The sequence below is a fragment of the Protomyctophum parallelum genome (genome assembly GCF_964188405.1).
Source record: "Protomyctophum parallelum genome assembly, chromosome: 16".
Classification (NCBI taxonomy): domain Eukaryota; kingdom Metazoa; phylum Chordata; class Actinopteri; order Myctophiformes; family Myctophidae; genus Protomyctophum; species Protomyctophum parallelum.
Genome location: NC_139711.1, coordinates 18,032,910 through 18,056,993, shown reverse-complemented (window position 1 = coordinate 18,056,993; position 24,084 = coordinate 18,032,910). Strand labels below are relative to the sequence as shown.

General features: G+C 42.1%; 1 protein-coding gene across 2 annotated transcripts in view; it reads right to left on the bottom strand.

Moving 5' to 3' along the window:
- Positions 1–24,084, bottom strand: part of glra4a (glycine receptor, alpha 4a) — a 63,036-nt gene that overhangs the window by 9,768 nt on the left and 29,184 nt on the right. For both annotated transcript variants that reach the window (XM_083786580.1, XM_083786581.1), the window contains exons 2-7: positions 16,943–17,073; positions 16,566–16,633; positions 14,987–15,210; positions 11,553–11,635; positions 3,237–3,374; positions 2,008–2,222 (exon numbers count right to left, since the gene is read on the bottom strand). In XM_083786580.1, coding sequence (XP_083642706.1) covers positions 2,008–2,222; positions 3,237–3,374; positions 11,553–11,635; positions 14,987–15,210; positions 16,566–16,633; positions 16,943–17,073 — 859 coding nt within the window. The remainder of the gene's footprint in view (positions 1–2,007; positions 2,223–3,236; positions 3,375–11,552; positions 11,636–14,986; positions 15,211–16,565; positions 16,634–16,942; positions 17,074–24,084) is intronic.

Genomic DNA, 24,084 nt, shown 5'->3' with positions numbered 1-24,084 from the left:
ATAGGCGTCAAAATGCGCACTTGCTTGCTGAAAGAAATGTGAGTACTTTTACATTAGTAAATATTTTGATGACAATACCTCTTTAGTTTTACTCAAGTAAAATGTATAAAACGGGCAGTATGTTCCATGTATGGTGTGCAACATAACATAATATACAATACCGGCAAAAGTGCTGTTCTCATTTGTAGAACCAAAGAGGACAAACGCCTTAACTTCCCAGTGTTTAAATTATCTGACAATAATCTTGAGGTCTGGAATAAAATTGCATATCTTGGTCGCTTTGTTACTGATGATTTGTTCATGTGATGTGAACTAAGATTCCACTATGGGAAATCCAATACAAAAAATATTAACGCTGTGACCCAGGGGGATAGAGCCCTCTAGCGGCAGTGATGTCAGTCTTCGGTGCTCTATTTCCGGTATGTGACACAGACAAACTATATAAATCGAGTTTAAAATGGTTCTGTTTCATCACAGATCTTTTGGTTTTAAAGCCTAACCTTTGATGATGTCTCTGTTGGTAGTAAGCAAAATGTATAATGCATGAAGATATAGGCTGATAGCATACCTAGAGGAGTTATTTCATAGGCTAGGACATTATCTTGCATTTATTATTCATCAAGTACTATAGATTATGAATACACTTGTATACTACCCTTTGCGGCTGTCCATTGGAATATTGACCATGTGCTGGTGGGAAGCCATGAGAATGGATTTCACAGGCCAACAAAGCACACTAAATTAATTGGATTTAATTGTGTGGAATAACTACAGTATACATTGTTGCTTACACACTGAAAGTGAAGCAGTAGGTACACTGGTACAGTATACATACATACTGTAATGAAAGTGAAGCAGTAGATACAGTATATACATACATAATGAAAGTGAAGCAGTAGGTACAGTATACATATGTAATGAAAGTGAAGCAGTATAGGTACAGTATATACATACATAATGAAAGTGAAGCAGTAGGTACAGTTATATGTAATGACATGCTCAAAGTAGACGTCAGGCAAATTTCCAAAGTTTTTAGAAATTTGCATGTCCTCCTCAGAGGCTCAAAATAATTCCATGCCAAACCAATGGAAAAGTGTGAAGTCCGTTCAGCGATACATAATTGATCACTATTATAATATCATATAATATATGATATTATAATAGTGATCATTAATGTATCGCTGACCATATTATGACAGCACTAGGGGCTGAACTATGCCCTCAGTAAAATGCATATTAAAACACCCAAAGTAAATTCTGGCTGCTTTGCATGAGGGATGATGATATGCACCACAGTGCCACTGATTCCCAGCACAAATGGCTTAGTAAATCGAACATCCAAATCCAAGCTCACAATGTTGCGATGTGAAGCGACACGTTGTGAGCTTGTCGATCGGCTATTTTCAAAGATATTTGTATCATACTGTACATTTGAAAACTTCATAATGAGTAGCCTACTTCTACGTGGCAGCAGGGCCATTTCCCCATATTTGGGCACTTTAATTTCCAGTTTCCCGGCGTGGAGACCGGCATTATAAGGATCGGCTACTGTTAGCAGTAGCTCACGCTGTTTATCTTTCGCCAGAAACGTTAACATACCGAGAGCGATGTGATACAAAATCACAAATCACATCCGAACCTCGAATGGATCATCATCACCATGGACAGCACTCGTAGTTTCAGAGATGATGGCAAAAGAAGATCCTACTTTTAATGGAGCTCTATGTGGCCGTGCACAAAAATGCTGGTGCTGGGGGTGTCACCCAGCTTGTAGATAGGCTATTTTCAAATGGCTGAAATGTGTAGGGCTGAAGTGGGTAATTTATATATTTGTTAATATTACTCAAAATCTACAAGATTAGTAAGTTTTCAAATAAATTTAGTGGAGTAAAAGTACAGAAAATTGGAAATACTCCAGTAAAGTAAAAGTACCTCGAATTGTACTTAAGTAAAGTACTTAAGTAAATGTACTATTGCTGATGTGTAAGTGTATAACTTGGTACCCACCTTAGGCAGCGAGGCCCTGGAGCCGGAGCTCTGGGTGGTCATGGTGAGCACCGTGGTGATGCCCAGGCCCACCCTGGCCGGGGCAGCGTCCATGTTGATCCAGAAGGACACCCAGGAGAGGATGACGATGAGGAGGGAAGGGATGTACATCTGGATCAGGTAGTATCCCATCTGACGCTCCAGGTGGAACTTCACCTCGATGCACGTGAACTTTCCTGCCAAAACAGCAGTCCCATTAAAACTTCTACTTCAACAGTTTTCAGAAAAACATATGTTTCTATAGCAGTGGCGCTCAAACCTTTTCATGTCAAGGACCCCCAAAATTACGTAATTTCCGGACTATGAAGCTCACCTGAATATAAGCCGCACCAGCTAAATTTAGGGGAAAAAATCACACCCGTGTGAAGTGAGTGGTGCAACTCCGTGTGGGGGTTCCCGGGTTCCAGAGCCACAGGAACGCACCCAGGGTAGGAAATAATCTTCATCATCGTGACTCTACTACTTCTCTGTGCTGGGATGGCTCTGACTGCTGCTACTGCTCCTCCTGCAGAGGTTAGGGTTAGGTGTGTGTGTGTGTGTGTGTGTGTGTGTGTGTGTGTGTGTGTGTGTGTGTGTGTGTGTGTGTGTGTGTGTGTGTGTGTATGAAAGTGTGTGTCCTATCGGCTATGAAAGTGTGTGTCCTATCGTCTATGAAAGTGTGTGTCCTATCGGCTATGAAAGTCTTCATATGCACTATACTGCTTTGCTATCGCTGAAGAGACAAGTGACATTAAAGGTTTTTTGTTTTGGGGATTTCTGACCTCAATTGCACCAAACAATATGAAAATGAGACCCCCACCCACGCTAGCGCTGTTTCCTAAACAATACAACAATTAATAATTATATAAAAACTAAAATGATGATGTTTAACACATTGAGCCCGTACTTCCTGCACGGTGTATTTGTGTTGTTGTTATTTTTGTGAAAAAAGGAATAAGAAATGCACACACGCAATGTCAAAACAAATTATTATGTGTTTTACACAATGGCAAATAAAGGAATCTGAATCTGAAAAACGCTTCTTGAGAGCTTCTAAATAGGCTATTTTTGTTGCACAACATGCTTCCATAGAAGACATGCTGGCTTCACAAGTGAAAGTTGCTCAGAAACATTTGCGCTCAGAGTTTAAAGCACTGGGGTACTCACTTTTAAAATGTATTCACAAGCACATGCTTTTTGGTGGGATTTACCTGTGTTATAGTGTTTGGTGCAGTAGCCCTGGTCCATCTCGTCTTTCAGCACAAACTGGGGGAGGGTGAGGTCGTCTGCCACCTGCACAGGGTTCTCGGACAACCACTCAAAGATCAAGTCATTCATGGTGTATCCAACTGTGTAAGGGGAGAGAGGACAATGGAAATGAGATGGAGGGAGTGACGGGGTTATTATTTTTTACATGGCTTAGTTGAATGCTTGATTCTGATTGGTCAATCGCTGAATTCAGCGATTGACCAATTTCTTGATAACAGACCGCTCCGCTCTATAACAGACTGCTGCCTAATCAAACCGTCTGAGCACCAGCTGCGCGGCTGCGCCCCACTTGATTTACCGCGATTGGAACATGACAGCCATGTAACACACACACACACACACACACACACACACACACACACTGTGACACACAATTTACAGCAATTTACATTTACAGCTAAACATTGCTCAGAAAAAAAAAAAAACATTTTAGCTAGAAATAGACTAGCAGTATCCGAAAATGGATTCTGTTTGATCAACTCACTAACTTATTTTTCCGACAGTGCTCCAGCCCTGCAGCTGCATGGGCAGACGCAGCCAGTGCGAATACTTTTTTTGTTGTGTTTTGGATCAATTTATTAATTTATGTTAGGTAGCCATGTAATAACCGGGATAATATCTGGCTAGTTGGTCATTGTCGGGATATAATAAACTCCCTGTCGGTGAATTATCTCCCGACAATGACCACCTAGCCAGATATTATCCCTTACATAACGACAGGAAGTAAAAGTGTGTCAGAGAGAGACGGAGAGAGAGGAGGGGTGTGGATGGCGGAGAGAAGAACAGATGTATACGGAGTGGAACACAGAGATATTGTAGGTGATGTACGGGTTCTAGATCCCATGAACAGTGGCGCAGTCAGAAACCTTGTATCTCCATATTTCATCATTTTATTCCATAAATGAATGTCAATTTTTATACTACTATTATACTTGTACTTATAGATATAGATATAGAGCTATTTTTGTTGAAAGTTTGTTGAAAATGGTTACAACTTAGGCATTTCGAATGAGCGAGTCGGTGTGTTTTATAAATATTCAACCAATAAAAAAGTATTGAAGAGCTTGTGACTCAACTACATTGGATCTATTAGAACACAACCCCCACCCCCCTTTCCTGAAAGGTAATGGTTTCAGACATACAAGTTTTTCACCTGATATACAGACATAGATTCTATGTAGCCTATGTAACTGAAAACATAGACCATTTTAATTTTGGAATATACAACGAAAAATCACACCCGTGTGAACACCCAGGGCGCTCTTATCTTCTTACAACATCGAGGAAGATGTAAAACAAATGGTGTCATTTACATCATTTTCTCTTCATTGTCAATGGCGTTTTTAAAACAAACATTGAACTAGCGCCCCTCAAAAACTGGAGAGAACTGTCATTTTGTGTGTCTGGTTTGAAGGTCTTTATAGCATAAAATCAGTGTAATAATGGGGGGGGGGGTGGAACGACAACAACAGTGGTGATGTAACGTCCGTCTGTCCACCTGCCACCTCCCTGGCCGTTTGTCACAATGAAAGGTCACCCGCCGCCACGAGTTTCAGATGTGGCGTTGCGGTAATTTGAAGGTTGGAGATTAAGGGCACACGTGAGGAGCATATCCATGCCCATGACTCCACAGCAGGGAGGAGATGTTTGTGCTTCCCACGTAGTTTGTTGTTGAGCAGCTGACTTATTGGATAGGAGTTTGCCCTTGCGCACATGCTGCCATACACGTGTTTGCACCGCTAAAGACAGTGCAAACAGTGTCATCTGGGCAATGTGCCGTATACGAACAGTAAACATGTCATGAGTGCTTAGGGAGGAGGCCGTAATTACCTGCCTGATGCCTCTTACCTCTCACACACTTAACCACATGAGCCATGTAGAGTCTCTATTCACCTATAGACCCGGCCTCTCCCAATTAGACACTTGCACTTTACCGTAGTGCAACACGTTGTGAGCTTGTAGATCAGCTATTTTCAATGAAGAGATATTTGGTGTAGAGGAGGAAAAGGAGCAGACCAAGCCCAGGAAATGATTCCCAATGCATTTTTCCCATAGACATTTCAAAAAGTATTTATTTAAAGACGGTTACGCCGCGGACAAAGCCAACTGGAGTTTGATGTAAAGATTTGATGTAAATCATACATTGGTAGCCTTAACTATGAATATTACGGTAGATATGTGTTTCTGTACATATGTGTAAATGGAAGTATAAAGTATAGACTATCTGTTGCTATAACCTTAATAGAAAACTAGAACTGCACTCTGTCGAGTGCCTACTTGTGCAAGCAGAGCGTGCAAGTACTGTCGACCGCTACAAACTTTCAAATCTCAGCCTCTCTGTAAAACATGAAGTCGGGTTATAACTGGCTGTCAATGGTGACGTAATTAGGATATGTTTCAATATTGGTTGGGTAACGGGTAACGTACAGTAGCCTATGTATGTACTGTACATGTATGTAAGTTGAAAGTACTGTACTGTGGTCTGCTGGCTTTTTTACGTGCGTATGCTTGATACTAGGTATATACAGTATACTGATGTTGATGGTGACGTAATTAGGATATGTTTCAGTGTCGGGTGAATTAAAGGTAATGTCTGTACATGTATGTAATCTGAAACCTATCTTTATTACGTCACCATCAAAAGCCAGTCAAAACCCGGCATTGATACATATCTTAATTACGTCACCATCAATACCTACCAAGCATACACGTGCATTTGTACCAGCACGACCACAATACTTGCACGCTCTGCTTACGCAAGTAATTTTTCTTGCATACCAAAAACAAACCCATAGTGAGCAAATGCTTTGAGAAACTCGTCAGAGGAATGATCAACGACAAATTGCCACCCACACTTGACCCCTTACAATTTGCGTATCGCCAGAACAGATCCATGCATGACGCAATCGCAACAGCTCTCCACACAACCCTCTCTCACCTGGAGAGAGAAAAGTCTGCTGTTCATAGACTATAGCTCAGCGTTTAATACCATAACCCCCCCCCCCCCCCCATACTAGACACCAAGCTAAAGAGTCTGGGTCTGAACACAAACCTCTGCAGCTGGATACTCAACTTCCTGACAGACAGACGTCAGGTATGGGCACAAGGACGTCTGCCTCTCTGACCCTCACCACAGGTGCTCCCCAGGGCTGTGTTCTGAGCCCCCTTTCTCTAATCCCTGTAGTGTACACCCATGACTGCGTGGCTCTGTTCAGCTCCAACAAAGTGATCAAGTTTGCGGACAACGCCACAGTCATAGGCCTGATCACAAACGATGATGAGCCTACAGGAGAGAAGTGGATAACCTGGCACAATGGTGCTAGGTGAACAACCTGGCTCTCAATGTCGACAAGACAAAAGAGCTGATCTTCGACTACAGGAGACCTCCCAAAGACCACTCTCCCATCCAGATCGGGGGTGCTGCAGTGGAAAGGGTCAGAGTTCAAATTATTGGGAGTACACATCACTGAAGACCTCACCTGGGCAGTATAGACAGAGCGGGTGGTGAAGAAAGCACAACAACGCCTTTACTTCCTGAGAAGACTCAAGAAAGCTGGCACGGGCCCCAAAGTCCTAAAGAAATTCTACAGAGGCACCACAGAGAGCATTCTGACTGGCTGCTTCACGGCCTGGTATGGCAGCTGCACCGACCTCAACCGCAAAGCAATGCAGAGGGTTGTGCAAACAGCCGAACGCACCAGCGGATGTGATCTCCCCCCATCGACGATTGTTGTGTCAGCAAGGCTCGTGGAATGTACACAAGCCTGTACACAAGATGTATCAATAAAGTACAACCTTGAACCTTGAACAAACGTAATTGGAATGATTGTTTATTCAGTTGACAACCCCACCATCACCTTCCTGCGACCCCACTTGGGGTCCCGACCCATAGTTTGAGAACCTTATAGGGATAGTTTTTATCTATCGATTACTCACCCCATGGAACCTTGAATTCATGGAGATTTATCACTATCGTTTTTATCGCATTCCTAAGCCAATAGAGATAAGGGGCCCTATCTTGCTCCCTTATCCCTAAACTGTAAACCCAATCTCCCAGTTCATCCGCTGCACCACTCCGAGCATGCATCTTTCATTCTAACTCGCTTTTCTGTTCTCCTTCTATTCCTATTCCCTTGTACAGCCCGCCTGATTACAGGTGCATTAAAATTGCATCCATATGCAATAACAATGCAGAATTCTCGACACATTTGAATAATGCCGATGTCGGCCGGGCCCCTTGGGGCCAGAATTACAACGTCATCAATTATTCAAGACATTATCCTCTTTCCCCTACTACCGCCCTACCCCCACCCCTGCCTGAAAGATGACACCACTAAAACACTTATCTCGCTCCTGAGGAGAGTTCCGCCGTCGTTCATGCATCCTTCTCTAACAAGTGAGGGGTTTTTACCAAAGTAATGAAACGGTCCCCCATCGCCTCCCGCCCCGCCACAGCTTGGAGGAGTAAAACCGTAATTCACATAGTGCTCGTGGTACACTATAAAAACCTAATTTGTGAGGCAAATAATTTGGCCAGATAGGATAATGACTTGAAGTGGTGTTGAATGTCTCTTTTATGTGTTCAAATGCTGTTCACAAGATGAACGTTAGCGTCAGAAACCGTGCCGTAAGTCTGTGCACTTGCTGTCTTCTTGCTGCTGTATTCACTTACTATAAGTCAAGTTATAAAGCGGATTCGGGTCAAGTGAACACTGATGGCTCAAAGTCAATGTGAAGTGGGATAAACTGCACATACAGTTGCTTTGATGTGTCACAAAGACTCACAATAATGCAAAATCCTATGGTTTGGTCTATTTATATCCATATAAGCCCATGGCATAATAGGCTAGAAAAGAACATTGTCCTTGACTCTTACAGACCCCAAAGACCTCACATCCCCCCCCCCCCCCTATAGCCTTCCTCTCTCTGCTTTTCCTCATGTTGAGTGGACAGTGTTGGCACTGATACAGCATTAGCTGTAAAATCTATAGAGTGCTCTTAATGTTCACACACAGCCAAGGTGATCCCACCCTTGGGTGGTGTGCTAACCCTCGTCAAAACAGGGTCAGGTAGCTCCACTGGGCCTTTAATCGTAAATGATTGGGTTTACTTTAATAGCGGTGTCAGATGGTAAACCAATTCCTTCCTATTTGCTACCTTTAAGCACACCTCTGGTTGCCACAATGTCTCCTCTCCTCTCGTAACCCATTAACCACATGAACCCTACGGTCCCTATTCTGGGCATGTCATAATAGGTGAACATTAGGGCAACGTAGCCAATCTACAAGCTCAAAACGTGGCGCTTTGCGATGCGAGTGTGTAGAGATAACAATCGTGGAAAAAGGAGGCGACCGACTCCTGAGGGGCTATACAGTAGGATGGTAAAGAAGTAAATTTCATTGCAGCCTGTGAGGAAATGCATGAGAAGTGCTAGACCAATGTGCCATACAGTAGCCTATGTCATATGTTTCTGTAGTGGCATTAAGTAAACCAATCGCCATTGTCCGTCGGAGACCTTGTATCTTCAAAACTGTTACTTTTCAAGAAATGGAAAGAATGACCTGTATTCAAATCCATCCAATGTAGTTATTATTTAGTCACATTTCAAGCACTTTTAATTGCTATATTTATAAAACTCACAGACTTGTGTCCCCATTATGGGCATGTCGTTATAGGTGAACCATTTCAAAGCTATTACCTTTCAAGATTTATTTTCAGTGAAAACTGCAGATCTACAAGCCCATGACAACACATTGCATTGTGCTACACTGTGAGATTACACTGTTGTTGTCTCCGCCTGACCGAAGGCGTGGGGTTGAGACTATGTTTTGCACCCTGTCCGTCCGTCCATGTGTGTCTGTCTGTCTGTGGACAGCTAATCTCCGGCACCGTTGGCCCGATCACAGTGAAACTGTGCACACACACTCCCTGGATGCCAGAACAGTACCTCTGCCCAGAATGTTTCTGATCGGCTTGTTATAGCACCACCAGGAGGCCGATTTTTGCTAAACAAATGTTGTTGGGAATGAACAAAATAGGACATGTGGCAAAAAACTAGAACTGGCCTTGGCAGCCCATGCATCCAAATTTGTGCATACCCTCTATAGCTGTGGTGGAAAGTAACATGTACTCAACTTCTGTATATTCAGTGTTTTCACTTAATTCAAATATCTTTTTTTTTTGTTTTGTTGTGATAATCCTCCCTACTGTATTTCGGCCATTTGAAATGGGACATTTTGCACAATGAGTTGCACATTTTGATCCCCGCTCTTTTGGACTTTTACTCAAGGAGATTTTGAATCCCGAACTTGTACTTGTAACAGGCTACAATAAGCGTATTGATATTTGTAGGCTATTTAAGTAAAACATGTGAGTAATGCTTCCATCACTGGTAAATAGAGATACCGGCATGCAACATGACGTTATGAATTTGCGTCAAACGCTGCTGTTTGCATTTGTTATGCTCCATCTGGTTCTCCCGTTTGCTAGACTGAAGTTCTTTTGAATCCATGAGGTGAAGTGAAGTCAGGCAACCATGGGGCGGGTCACACAATAAAAGGGACACAAAATGAAGGTTTTATTATTTATGTCCAGGAAATTGGTTCCACGAGGGCAGATGCTATCCACGCTAAGGGCAAGGGGGGTGAATTGAATTGACTCCTTAAAATGTTTTTTTTCTCCCATAACATTTTATTGGTGAAATAAGCAAGAGCGTTTTACAAAGGCGTCACAGTGCAGAAACTTTGTGTCGCCATATTTCATCTTTTTATGTTGTTTTTCATACATGAATGCCCTATTTATTTCATAAGTTGAAATAAGACAGGGTTGCGCACTTGCACTAAAGTAGCAGAAAATAGCGCATCTACCTAGTACCAGCTCATTGCAGCTCTTTTTTTTAAAGATATTTCTTTTGGCTTTTTCTGCCGGCTTTATTGATAGGTTGAAAGTAGACTGACAGGAAATGGGGAGAGAGATGGTGGGGAAGACACGCGGCAAAGGCCTTCGGGATCGGGAGTTGAGCCTGCGGCACGCTGTCAGGCTGGGTGCTCAGACGGTTCTGCTAACCGCCCGGGCCAGCTTATATTGCATTCTGATACCATGAAACCTTGGCTTATTAGCTTGTAGATTGGATATCTTTGGTTACTGCCCAATCAAAGACTAACTGACTTCCATTATGAAGTTAAATATTTCAGAAAGTATAAAACGTAAAAAGTTAAACATTAGTGGAGGTGGGCTACTGGCTGTCTACAACATCAGAATTGTGTTTCTGATCAGTCCAGCGGTTTGCAAGATTAGCTCCATCCACACAGACACAGACTAAGGGCCGATTCATACTCCTATTTTACAGCTGTTTCGGCGCTGTAGTGCCGAAATGATTTCGGCTCGTCAGAAATTTTCAGTAGCACCGAAGAGCCGACTTTAGGACGGTACCCGCCCCCCCGAACCTCAAATGACGTCACATTGTAGGCTCTACAGCGCCGAACCGACTTTTATTCGGCTCTAAAATAGGAGTATGAATCGGCCCTTAGGCGCCGTACACACTATTAAAACGCTCTCTCTGTTCCGTGTTCTGAACCTGTCAGTGGTGGGACAAGTATTGGTATCAAGTAGAACAAAAGTATTGGTATCAAAATATAACCTACTTAAAGTACCAAAAGTAGAAAGTGCTCATTATGCAGTATGTCCCATTTTCTCAAGTTTTCAAATGTATAAATTGTATATCTTTTGAAAATAGCAGATCTACAAGCTCACAAGCTTGTCGGTTATTTTCAAATGCCGAAATGTATGGCTGAACTGATGTTTTTTTTGTAATATTAATCAAAACCTACAAATAATTGTAGTGGATTAAAAGTACAATATTTGCCTCTCAGATGTAGTGGAATAGAAGTAAAAGTACTGAACATTGAAATACTCAAGAATACCTTGAGAATACCTCTTGAGAATACCTCAAGACTTTAAGTACAGTACTTGAGTAAATATACTTAGTTACTTTTACTTAGTTACTTTACACCACTGTATGTTGTTGACTAGACAGCGTAAAAATAGAAACCTTTATGATCCTAATTATAAAACCAACCATGTCACAACTTCATGGCAGTTCAACTTTACGTGCCGTAGCTCTAGGAATGAATTATGGCAGAGTTAGCACTTTCATAAAATATAAACCCTAGAGAGAAAGGAGGACGGAAGGGATGAAAGGAGAAGATGAAAATAAGATCAAGAGACGGCTGGGAAGGAAAAAGAAGAAAAAGACTCACAGCTTTCAAGCTGCATTGTACAGGTCTGAATGTCCATTGGGAAATTCTTCAAGTCCATAGGGCAGGACAGGATGAGAGTCAGCCTGAGATAGACAGAATGAAAGACAGAAGGGCAGCCATAGGTGAAGGGGGAAAAGGCCACAAGGCAGGTTGAGGTAAGCAACAAAACACAGGGGGAAATGATAATAGAGGCCAACGGACAGATGGAGTTAACAACAGAGGGAATTTGTAGAGAAGAGATGTCCTTTGTGACATGCTTAAAGGGACTGCAAGTCATTTTAGTAAAACAAATAAAATAATTAAGTTCTATATTCTGATAGTAATCATTGCTATGAAGTGTTTGTTTAGTAACAGGGGTCTCCCCGTCTCTCCAGCTCTTTTTTAAGCAGTATATATACTTTTATCCAGCCAGGAGAGAGAATTCCATAAAGATAACTTATCAGCTTCAATTTTAAACCGTTCCAATTTTGTATACAGTATATTATTTTGGTTCATCACGACCAATTTCAGTTGATTATCCAGTATGAGTTCTTTCACCTGACTGAATAAAATTGGTGTCCTGACCTGAAAACCTATTTTGTGTTTACTAAAGAACTGGAGAGTCGTGAAGACCCCCTGCCAAAATACTCACTTATTTTAGCAAACAATATCACTTACACTCACGTAGACTCCCTTTGTTATCACTTACACCCCTTTTAACAACAATTCATTTTCACATTGTACACAGTGCAATAAATTTGGAAAAACATCAAGCAGATTGAGTCCTCTTTTATATGAGAAAAGAAAGAAAGAAAGAATAAAGGTAGATTGGGAGGTATACAGAGAGTTACGGTGCCATTTGGTTACACAGCTTCAGTCCACAGTAATAGCAAACTAATTGGTGGAGACATCCCTCCTTTTATTTATTGCAGTGCCAACGCATTAAGCCTTCAAGCGGCCTCAGGGAAGAGAGGCAGCTATTACAGAGTTTGGGTAGGTGAGAGCTATGTAATTACCTGCTGTAATGCATCACCCACAGGCGACGCAAGAGCCACCAGTGCTATACTCACAGGCACCCAGCTTCTACTGTGCTATACCGTCCCTGTTGTTGGCCAGAAACCTTGTATCTCCAAATTTAATCTTTTTAATGTTAAGTCCCTCAGGGCTCTTACTATTGTCTTTTCTGTTATTGTGAGGAAAGCTTTTGCTGAAAGTCGCAAGAGGTGGCCAAGGCAGCTCACAACACATTGCAGGGCAGCGTGTTGTGAGCTTGTCGATCTGCTAAGTGGTACATGTCCTATTTTGTTCTTTATTCTTTAACATATGACAGTGTTGAGCCAAAAATAGCGACAATTTACCATGCATCCTCTCTTTGAAACATTTTGATAATTTCCGCCTATATGACATGCCCAAAATAGGAATGCCAGGTTGAAATTAGAGGTGATATATAGTTTTGTTAAAATAAGTGTTAAATAGCCCTGCTGTGAAGTCAGTTACTCTGGCTCTTTAATGAACAGAAAATGCATTTTCAATTCGGTATACCAAACACATAGCAATGATTGATTACTATCGGTGCTTTTAACAATAACACACACAAAAAATGTTTTAACCAAATAATATCACTTGCCCTAAGACACGGCATCTGGCATCCTTGCATTGGCTTCCAATCTCTTTCAGAATTGATTTAAATTTTGTATTAATTACTTTTAAGGCCATCTCTTTTCTGGCGGCTGGCCCCATCCTATTATGTCCTATATGTTACTCGAGACATATCTCCCAAAGCACAATTTGAGGTCCTCAGACAAAGCTCTCCTAGATCATCTTTCCTAAAATAAAATAAAAGGTGATCGGGTCATCGCATTCAGAGCTTCGACTCTCTGGAATGTTCTCCCCCTGGAGATCATGGTCGCAGAATCTGTGCCCCGATTAAAATCCCTCCTGAAAACTCACTTTTATAAAGCAGCCTTTATTTCCCAAATGTTTTAACCTATTGTGTTCCACTGCATTTCCTGCGTAATGTTTTTACGTCTCCTGTTGTATGTTGTGTTTTAGATGATCTGTGAATCACTTTGTTTTGAAAGGTGCTATAATAACTTCTATAATAACTATATAAAACTATTATCTATTGGAATGCATTATTTTTTTCTCCTGAAAATCAATGGTTTTGGACGTGAAAAGTATCGACACTATGTTAATGTGCTAATGTTTTCCTGGCCAAATACCCCAGTGAATACATTAGTGCTCCAATGTGTACTGCAGGGCCACATAGACCTAATGTATGAGCCTATGTGAGATCATAGTTATATAATATATATATGCTTTGCATTCCAAAAAACAAAGCAGAACTTCAAAACACATGCCCCTTACTCATGCACCCTGGAAGCCCTTGGAGCTGCAACATCTCTTTTGTATTTATTTTGTCTTGATAAAATAATTCAAAATAGAACACTGTGTACAATAGTCCATTCATTCATACATTGGGAGTTGAAGCGGCGAACAGTCAACGCCAGCGTCCTCACTTCCCACATTCACACACCAATGGTGGCGACCACTGGAGGTAATGTAGGGTTCAGTGTCTTGGCCAAGGACACTTTGACATGTAGACAGGAGGAGTCGGGATTCTAACCACCGACTCATGGATCATTGGATGACCTGCTCTACCTCCTGAGCCACAGCCACTCCAATGGTTCTACATACATACAGCAGGGACCAAAATACCTCCTCTAAACTGTGTGATTGTCACCTTTTTGGTTGTTGGCAACTAGCAAGCACGACTTCAGAGATTCAGAGTTCAGAGATGCACTGTGTAGATCAGCAGAACCGATGGTGTTGCGTGCTGACAATAGCCGATCTACAAGCTCCCTCTTGTTCAAGGCAGATACTGTAAATCCACTCCCAGCCCCCCTTGGACATGCCCCCATGCCACAGAGGAGGCCGGGTTGGAATCCAGGGTGTTACAGTACAGTGGTACCATGACCCGGATCAGGTTCCCATTGGGGGGAACCAGAGGGAGGTGAAAGTAGTGGAGTAGTCCTGCTAGCTCATAAGCGTAATATCTCCGCTAGAAAAAGGGGGTGATTCCCTTTTGGATGAGCGGAGCATGTTTGGCTTCCTATGCAGGATTAAATCCTTTGCGTTAAGGTCCTTATCCACCAGGGGGCCAGGGCAATCATTTTTTTCCTGCAGTTAATTTGTCAGATTTGTTTCGTTAGCCATAATAACTTGTTGTTGAGTTGTTGTCTGCACAGAATGTGAAAATTACCCAACAACAATGCGATAAAACAATTTTTCATCGCAAACAAAGGCATCAACCTACAGTATATGAGTAAAGCATCAGCTATATGAATAGCCTTGAGGTGTAAAGACTAAAGACACTAATGGCACTTGGCTCATCCCTTCCCAACAAGAATCCTCTCATCACTAACTTCATTGTTACTGTACCATTCTCTACTTACCTGATGCTGTACAGGACGCTGCCATCTTGGAAGATTCGCAGCAGTTTGTTGTCGGTGGTGACCTCGTGGAAGTTGGCCCCTTTCTCGTTGGCGAAGAACAGGTCAGGCTTCCAGATGGAGTCCAACATGGAGGGGTCCAGGTCTAGAGAGTCGTCCGGGTATTCGCTGTACGCCAGACGGGGATCGTTCCATTTTTGCCGTAGAAACACATTGAGCCTGTAGTCCTGTAGAAAGAATGCAATCACTGGTGGTGGAATTGCTGTATACCGTATGCTCCTTTATGGTATTTCTCCTGGTTAAATAAACAGCAACAACAACTGAGAGGTGGGGCCCTGGTCTCATCATTGTACAAAATGTAACGTAACTAACTAGGTTGTGTACATCAACAATGACAATGCACTCCAATGTATGCCATGCCTTTGACTCTATAGAAATGAGTCATATAATGAGTAATTTTATGAGTTGTTACAGTTGAGGTGCATGACTTGAATCCCGCGGGGTGCATACTTAGTTTAGACTAGTCATTGTTTAGACATGGGTTAAGGTTAGGTTTAGGTGTGCTGCGCCGTGGGAGGTTAGGTTTAGGGTGAGGGTTTGAGATAGGTTGTAGGACTAATGACTGGTCTAACTAACCAATAACTAGTCTAAACCAAAAACTGTCTAAACTAAGTACTGCATCCGAATCCCATGGGATCCGGGTGGCTAAGGCTTGTCCACCACATTCATCACAATAAAAAGCATCACAATAAAAAGCATGGTTCAACAAAGCTCACAAGTGCATCATTAGTGTCACTAGCTGTGTTCGGGCTGATCTGACCCTTAGGTCTGGCCCTGCGGGCCTCGTCACCACAACCTTTAACTGCTCTCTGTAACATAGTGCTGACCCAGCAGCAACAACCCCCCAAAGCGACACTTCCCGGCAGCCATTTTCACCCCACTCCCCCCAAGGCTTCTCCCATCCATTTCTTTCATTTTCTCATATTTCTTAATTTTAATTGCAGAGTGGACAGTTCATTATAAGCACGTCAGTGACCCATTCGGGCTCCAAAGGTAGTTCTAATACACTCCAGACGACAGACAGAGGAAACAGGGGAAGGAAACTCGCTCCATTACTGGAGGGAATTAATGAGGAAGTGGGTGGGAGAGAGAGGTGGTGCTGGGAACCTTCATTTATAAGTAATGTGAAGAGAAAGAAATATGTATATAATGTAAAAAGTATCATCTCAATGCAAGATTAAAAGCAAGCACGTGTACCAAAGGACAGGCGTTTAACCCATTAATACTAAAAACAAGTCTTCTAAATCCTAACACTTTTCTGAAAGATCTATGTTCATATATCAGTGATTCTCAAACCCCAAAATGTAGGCCACAGACCCCCATTTAAAAGAAAATCCAGGAACCCACAGAAGCAAAGATTTGAGTAACTATTTTTAGCTTGAAAAAATAAATAAATTAGAATAATAATACACGCTATGAGCTTGTATATCTGCTATTTTTGAATAGCCAAAGTATAAAATAATCGTTAAATCATTCAAACATTCCACCATTTCTATGGGACAGGCTGTTCTGTTCTTCTTACCATGGTTGTTTCTGTAATAGATCCAAAGCTGTTGATGAAGATGTTGCAAGTGACATTCACAGGTGGACCTATTGGTATGAAGAAATGGCAAGAAACAGGACATTACCCATCTTGAGACATATGGACATAGACGTATTGAGGATATGATATTATTTAGTACAGTCCTTGTACAAAACAGACAGCACTGAGAGACAGGATGAGAGCGGAGCTATTGGAAACACTTTTAGAAATACGATGGCTTGCATGCATTCATGCACAATAGAATCCTCAGTATGTATGGGTCCATGTAGTATTTGGTTAAATTTTGTACATTCTGAGTTCAATCAAAACAGAGGATTTTTGGGTGTGTGATTTTCTTCTCTTGATAGATGGCATACCTTTGAAGTTTGGTCTGATTCGGGCATCGTATCCGGACGTTCTTCCCATGAGCTTGTCCAGGAAGTCAGAAGGAGACAGCTGTGGGCCAGCCCTACTGGGGGGCTTTATCTCCTCTTTACAGGAGCTCAGTCTAGAGAGAGAGAGAGAGAGAGAGTGAGTTCAGTTTCTGACATACAAACATGTGCGCCAATGGTTCCACAATCTAGATCAGAACCTAACTGAACTGCAGGTAGGGTCCGTTATGATAGCAATGATTTATTGACTCAGATGCCCTACACTACTACACGTGAACCTGTACATAACAAATAAGGTTACGTATAGCACAGCAGAGCAGGTAGGTACCCCGACACTAAAAAACGTCTGACTTGCACTGGAGCTTCTTGGAACACTCAGCAGCAGCCTGCCTCACAGTCATTATAGGCCACAGTGACCTCCTTTCCACCGGTTGAGATGAGATTAAATTTTTATTGTCAAAGTACAGTACAGGTACAGTAATAATTGTTGGTTCCCAATGGGAACCGGTTCAGTTCTTTTTGGTCCTAAGTCCATGAGCCAGAGCTCCAACATTGGTGGGAAAAAACTAGGATCAAAAAAAAAAATAAGGATCAATACAACTAAATTAATACATGATAACCAGTCCACAGTAGTAGCTTTTTCATGTTTTCGATTATTTTGCACATTTACCTACATAATGCCTCATTTGCATATTTAAAAATGTAAAAATTGTAATACAATAAATCATTGTCTTCGTATAAGTACTCAATTAGGGAAGTTTCATGGTGATACAAATCTAATATAGGTATGGTTTTGCACACTCAATTCATAATTAATGTTCCAAGTTTGGAGCTCTGGCTCATGGACTAAGAACCAAAAAGAACTGAACCGGTTGCCATTGGGAACCAACCGGTGGCAAAGTGGCCTGTGAGTCGTCTGATGCTGCTTTGTCTGTAGCGACATCAAAGGTGCGCAGTATACAGCGATGTATAGAAGGATTTAATAGCGATAGCTTCACAGTTACTGAGCAAATTTGTGACACGTACAGCATGTTCGCTTGGGCATACAGATTCCGCCGCTGTCTATACTGTAATCTGAAATATAATATGGCCCAAATAAGTGATCTCATGAGTCATTGCACAGCAGATGGAAGTCAGGAAAGATTGAGTGTCTGTCTTGGGTACAGCCAGGCTTTAGTTCCGACACTATTATTGGTCCGACAGTCATTAGACCGACAACCTACCTCAAACTCTAACCTACTTCGGACAATCATGATTTTACTCTTTTTAGCGTTACGCCCAGATGCTGTTGGAGACCAGCACTATACAGACTAAAAATGACCAAATCACCCGCATACATCAGGTGATTAATTTGTGAGTCACTAACCCCGGCAACCCTACACTCTGTACCGCATGCATTTAAAAAATGAAAAACAATGATAAATCATTCATATAAAATTAGATAAAATCCATCCCTGACGGACACCATTGGTCACATGCAAGGGAGCAGACATTGACTTCCCCCATTTTACACTCATCGTCTGGTGAGCATACCAGAACACCAAGAATCCGACTAAGAACCCCCTCTTTGTGTCAGTTTTTAAAATAATTCACAGAAATGAAACTACTCAGTCAACAGCAAAAGAAAATTAAACACCCTGCGTTGGATGAATGAATGAGCATGAGAAACATTAGGATTGAATGTCTCCTGCCTCAGCTGGCAACCAAAAGCTCATCTATTTCCCATCATGCCTTGAGACATATTGTGCTTGTTAGGGCTCCAGCTTGAAGAGTGGCAGGCAAGGAGAGGCAAGGTATATATCTGTCCCGGCTTCCTCTGTCTGTCCCGCCCACTGCTGGCTGCTGGCTTAGAGGGAGAAAAGCTTGACAGATTGATGGCTCAATTGAAATGCTATGAATGTCCACCCCATTCAAATGTCACACCGGGGAGAGGAGAGGAGGGTGTTGTTGAGGCTCTGGCTCACATTGACAGGCATGACCAGCAGGAGAGAGAGAGAGTGGTGTACATTGTGTATGCGAGAGAACCAAGAACACAGGGAGGGGGAGGGAGGGAGAGAGACAGTCCAAAAGAATATGAAAGCAGCAAAGAGAAGGAAAGCGAGTGGAGTCCGCTTGGAGAGTCCATGCAGGCAGCCTGGGTTCTGCCTGGTGATTGATCTCCTCTCTGACAGTGGCAAAGGCGGATTGCGCCGCATGCTTTCCATGCAACTGTTAATGGCTCACGATCCGTCATGATACAGAACTCTGTGAAGTACAGATGCCGGGTCCAATTCCCTCCCCAAGGCAAAGCTCACTATGCTGAGGCCCATGTGTTCTCCTATAAGCCTTGAGACACACAGATATCCAACCATCATCGAGGGTCTCTGAGATTTATTTTAGCCTGAGGCCGCTATTCTACAAAATGCCTTCAAAATCAGTAGTTTGCACACTTTCAAAACTTTTCAAAAATAGCAGATGTACTAGTGTACAAGCTCGCAGGCTGCGATCTTGTATATTAGTACATCTGCTATTTTCCGAGTCGTAGCGCGGCGCGAAGTGATTCCTGTTCCTCCATGTGGATTGGTTCGGTTGGTTATTTATCCCCTTTAATAATACCAATTGGTATTGTATTGTATAACGTTTTTATTGTTGATTAGTCACCTTTACAACGAGGTTGTAAGGATCAGTGATAGGCTCTTTGAATATGTTTTTTCTCATAGCCTGTGTCTTCCAAAGCTTAATCCTGCCACCCTAATTAAAACCCACGCACCCCGTTTATCCGGCTGCCTTTGTCCGCCTTCTCCTACCAAACCACACCGTTTGCCCACATCTCACCATGCACAACACCACCGGCATGCCTCTCCAGACATAACGCACTACTTTGCATCCATGCAACTGTCATAATTACTGTACAGTTTGCATTTGCATGAAAAACCATGTTATAGAGAGTATGCACATGCATGATTTTCCCATCAGGACACACCCCCCTCATCTAGACTGAGTGGCAACACAGCATAGTGTTGGAGTTTGGAAGCGCTCGTTGTAAACCACTCAACCGTCCTGCGTACCACCTGTTTCTAAATGTCACATAATGCAGGAGGCAGAAAAATGTTGTGTTATTGAAAACAAGCACTTCCAAACACTTAGAAAAAGAATCAAATGCAGGGCATTTCTGGTCATTAACGACATGCAGGTGATGTCATCTGAACTGGCCTGGGTTTTGTCAGATGGAGTCAAACATGAGTAATAGCCACGTTTAAAGCATGTCAAATAAGTTAACATTGAGTCTTGTACATTTTCAATTTGGTAAATGGTAAAAAAATGGTGCATTTATATAGCGCCTTTATCCAAAGCGCTTTACAGAGATTGTGCATTACATTCACCCATTCACACACACATTCATACACCGATGGCAGCGGAAACCATGCAAGGCACCAACTAGCACATCGGGAGCAATTAGGGGTTCAGTGTCTTGCTCAAGGACACTTCGACAGTAACTCTGGGGGAGCCCGGGTTCGAACTGGCAACCTTGCGGTTGCCATCCAGGCACTCTACCCCTGAGTCACCGCCGCCCCAGACTTTACAGGTAGCCTACACTACAGTATATTTAATTAAACTGTATATATTCTCACATAACTGCATGAGCACATTGTCTGTTGCACTCTCAGAGGTAATGAAGCTCACTGGAACATCCATTTTTGTCGAGGATTAAAGGACCAGCATGAAGATGAATGAATGTATCATACTGTGGAACCAGTGCTTGTCAAATCATTGAATATGGATGAACTTATCACTGCAGTGACTTTGTCAAATTGAGGTCTCATCACTGTGACATCTTGGTGGATTAGTTTGCCTGTGGTTGGAATACTTTTTCAAGTTCATGTCAAGGTAAGGAAGGACCATTTTGTGTCATTGCATAAACTAGTGGGATAGTTGGCATTACAGTATGTTGTAAAACTGCAATAGGACTGCGCTTATGGTTACGCCTGTTGGATTTTTGATGTTGCGATGCTGTTCTACATATTTTTGTGATGACTTATACAGTCAGTGTTTGTGGCCTTTAATGTGGATGCTATCTTGTACGTACAAGATAATTATTATCTTGTACGTACAACATAATATCTGACAAGATAAAATATATTTTGAATGCATGGCCATTCAGGGAAAATCTGTAGGATGCCAGTCTGACTTTTTTTTTTTTTTTTTTTGTAGTGAATTGACACCTCTTCGGGTTAATAAGTGTAAAGTTTGGGTATTACAAATCGTAGTTCTTTAGAGAGTTCCTTGCCCATGTGGTGTCAACTAAGGGCCGATTCATACTCCTATTTTAGAGGCGAATAAAAGTCGGTTCGGCTCTGTAGTGCCTACAATGTGACGTCATTTGAGGTTCGGCGGGGCGGGTACCGTCCTAAAGTCGGCTCTTCGGTGCTACTGAAAATTTCTGACGAGCCGAAATCATTTCGGCACTACAGCGCCGAAACAGTGGTAAAATAGGAGTATGAATCGGCCCTTAGTCCTCTAAACAGCTGTTTAATTAAAGTGAATGATTCAAAGATAAACAAATTGCTAGCCCCACCAATGACCCATTAAAAATAAAAATGGCAGTAGAGACTTGCTTTTTATAATCCAGAGCAACTGTGCAGGTTAGCAGTGATAGGGATTGTGTTGTAGTGTAGTTCATTGATCAATTAAGGGGAGTTGGCAAAATGACAGTTGAGGGAGAAAACAAAAGATGGTAGCATAAAGACCACTTCACTGAAGCCACTGAGCTGCAGCCATATTGAAATGAACAATACAGTACTTTCAAGTCTCATCTGACTGAAGACTGTATAAAGTGGAGAGTTCATAGCTAAACTTTATGCTGTATGAGAAGTTAACCATTTAAGCTCTGTATGCAGTACCTCGTCATTAGACAAAAGCAAAAAAATGCCGATCTACAAGCTCACAATGTGTCACATCGTGATGTGCTGTGAGCTTGTAGATTGGCTATTTGAGCTATTTTTCAAAAGTTGCCTAAAATAGGGACACCTGGTTGAAAGTAGTTAAGGTGTAGTTAAGGTTTTCACACGGGGAGTGATATGCTTGCATACTCGCTTATACTAGATGAATTATACATGTTGCATAGTCGAACATTGGTCTACTCCATCCAGACCTAAGGTCGGCCAATCAGCTGCTGACTGAGCTCCCGACCAAGAGAAGGACTAGAGGTGACCGAGCCTTTGCTGCGGCTCCCCTGAGGCTCAGTAGCCTGCCTTTTAATATCACAGCCTCCCATGCAGTCCTGTTTAAATCATCGTTGAAGACACATTTATTTTCTCTGGCCGTCGAGCACATCTAAACTTAATACTCGATTGCCATAGATTCTGCTGTATATTAACCTGTTTTTCAATTGCTGCATATTTGTTGTGTAATTTGTTGTTTAATTACTGTGTTTTATAGCACTTTGGTTGGCCTCAGCCATTGGAAATGTGCTCTATAATATCATTTGAGTTGAGTTGAAATTGGGGTCTGGGGGTCCTTGGGGGGTACGGGGGTGAGGTCTTTCCAGGTGGTCCCCAGCTAAATTAGTTAGTATAGCATCACAATCATTTTAACCACTTTATTAATGTATATTTTGGCTAATTATCAAAAATAGCAGATCTACTTCTTTTGGGCTTGTTTTCATAGACCTGGTTGCTCATTTCTCTGGCAAAATAGGTTATTGGAAAGGAAGGAGAAATCACCCAGAGGCCGGAACAATTTAAAGAGGAGTATAATTTTAGTTATTTAATTCCATGTTTGTTTGTTTTTTCTGCCTTTATTGATAGGTTGAAAATAGACTGACAGGAAATGGGGAGAGAGATGGGGGGAAGACACGCGGCAAAGGCCATCGGGATCGGGAGCCAGACCCGCGGCACGCAGCCCAGGTGTGTTTTTTCCCTTTCTTTCTGCATCTTGTCCACATTTCTTGCAACTGCGATGATGTAGTTTGTAGTATGTGCGACAATGAATTTCACTCACTTCTTCACATCTGTAAACCTTTGATGTGACAAAGTATAAAAGGCCAGAACAGAACTGTTTCATTCAATCATTGGTATTGTTGGTAACCACAAACGGCTTTGGATAAATTGGATTATATGGATGACAGCTTAATAGAATTCTACCCACTTTTGTTGGAAATTGGCTGTTTCTTATTGGCGTACTTTACATTTAACCCTTCTGTGGGTGAACTATTCCCTTCAGTGTTTAGCTATGTTTTTTTCCACTTTTTTTGTAAATAATAATTAGCGTAGCCACAATCCAACGCTAATGGCAGAATTTACTTCATGGGAATGTACATGTAGCTGTCACACTGCGAGCCCTGGGGTTTAATGATTTAGACTAATCCATGCTAACACACAAAGTCAATTGCCGCTTCCAACTCTGCACAGCTGCTCATGCGTTCTAATTTGTAATGCAATCTTTAATCTTGTGGGAGTGAGGCTTGACATCTCTAGAGAGGACCCGGCAGAAATGATGTTACCAAGCTCATGCCACTCTGCTGACGGGAGCACAATGGACTGCCACTCTGATGGCAGATTTACGTTCACGATGGCCCCATTTCCTACCAGCTCCCCTGGTCCTATTGTACCACTGGCAGCTTCAATTTCATGTGAAACATTTAGATCTCTACTGTGCTGAAATTCTGGTGACTGATTGATTAACCAAATAAACTGAGGCCGATTCTACAGATGCCTTCTAAATTAATAGTTAGGACAGTACCCCTAATTGCTCCCGACGTGCTAGTTGGTTTCCTCCGCCGTCGGTGTGTGAATGGGTGAATGTAATGCACAATCTCTATAAAGCGCCTTGGATAAAGGCGCAATATAAATGCACCATTTATTTACCATTTAGGTGACATGAAATATTATGAAGAAGTGGACGTTTGGTGAGAATAGCAGATCTACAAGCTCACAATGTCTGCGGTGGTGAAGAGATTTGGAGTATAGAGGGAACAAAGCGGATCCAGTATAGACATCTGTGGCACTACTATCAATAAGGTGTACAGGGTTTAAGTGGTTAATGTGGATCGAATTTCTCTACTCTCTTTCTCTCGGTTATTTTCTTATACGGTGGATTACTGAATGCTGATCAATTTAATGTGGCGGAAACAATCATACCATTTTGGT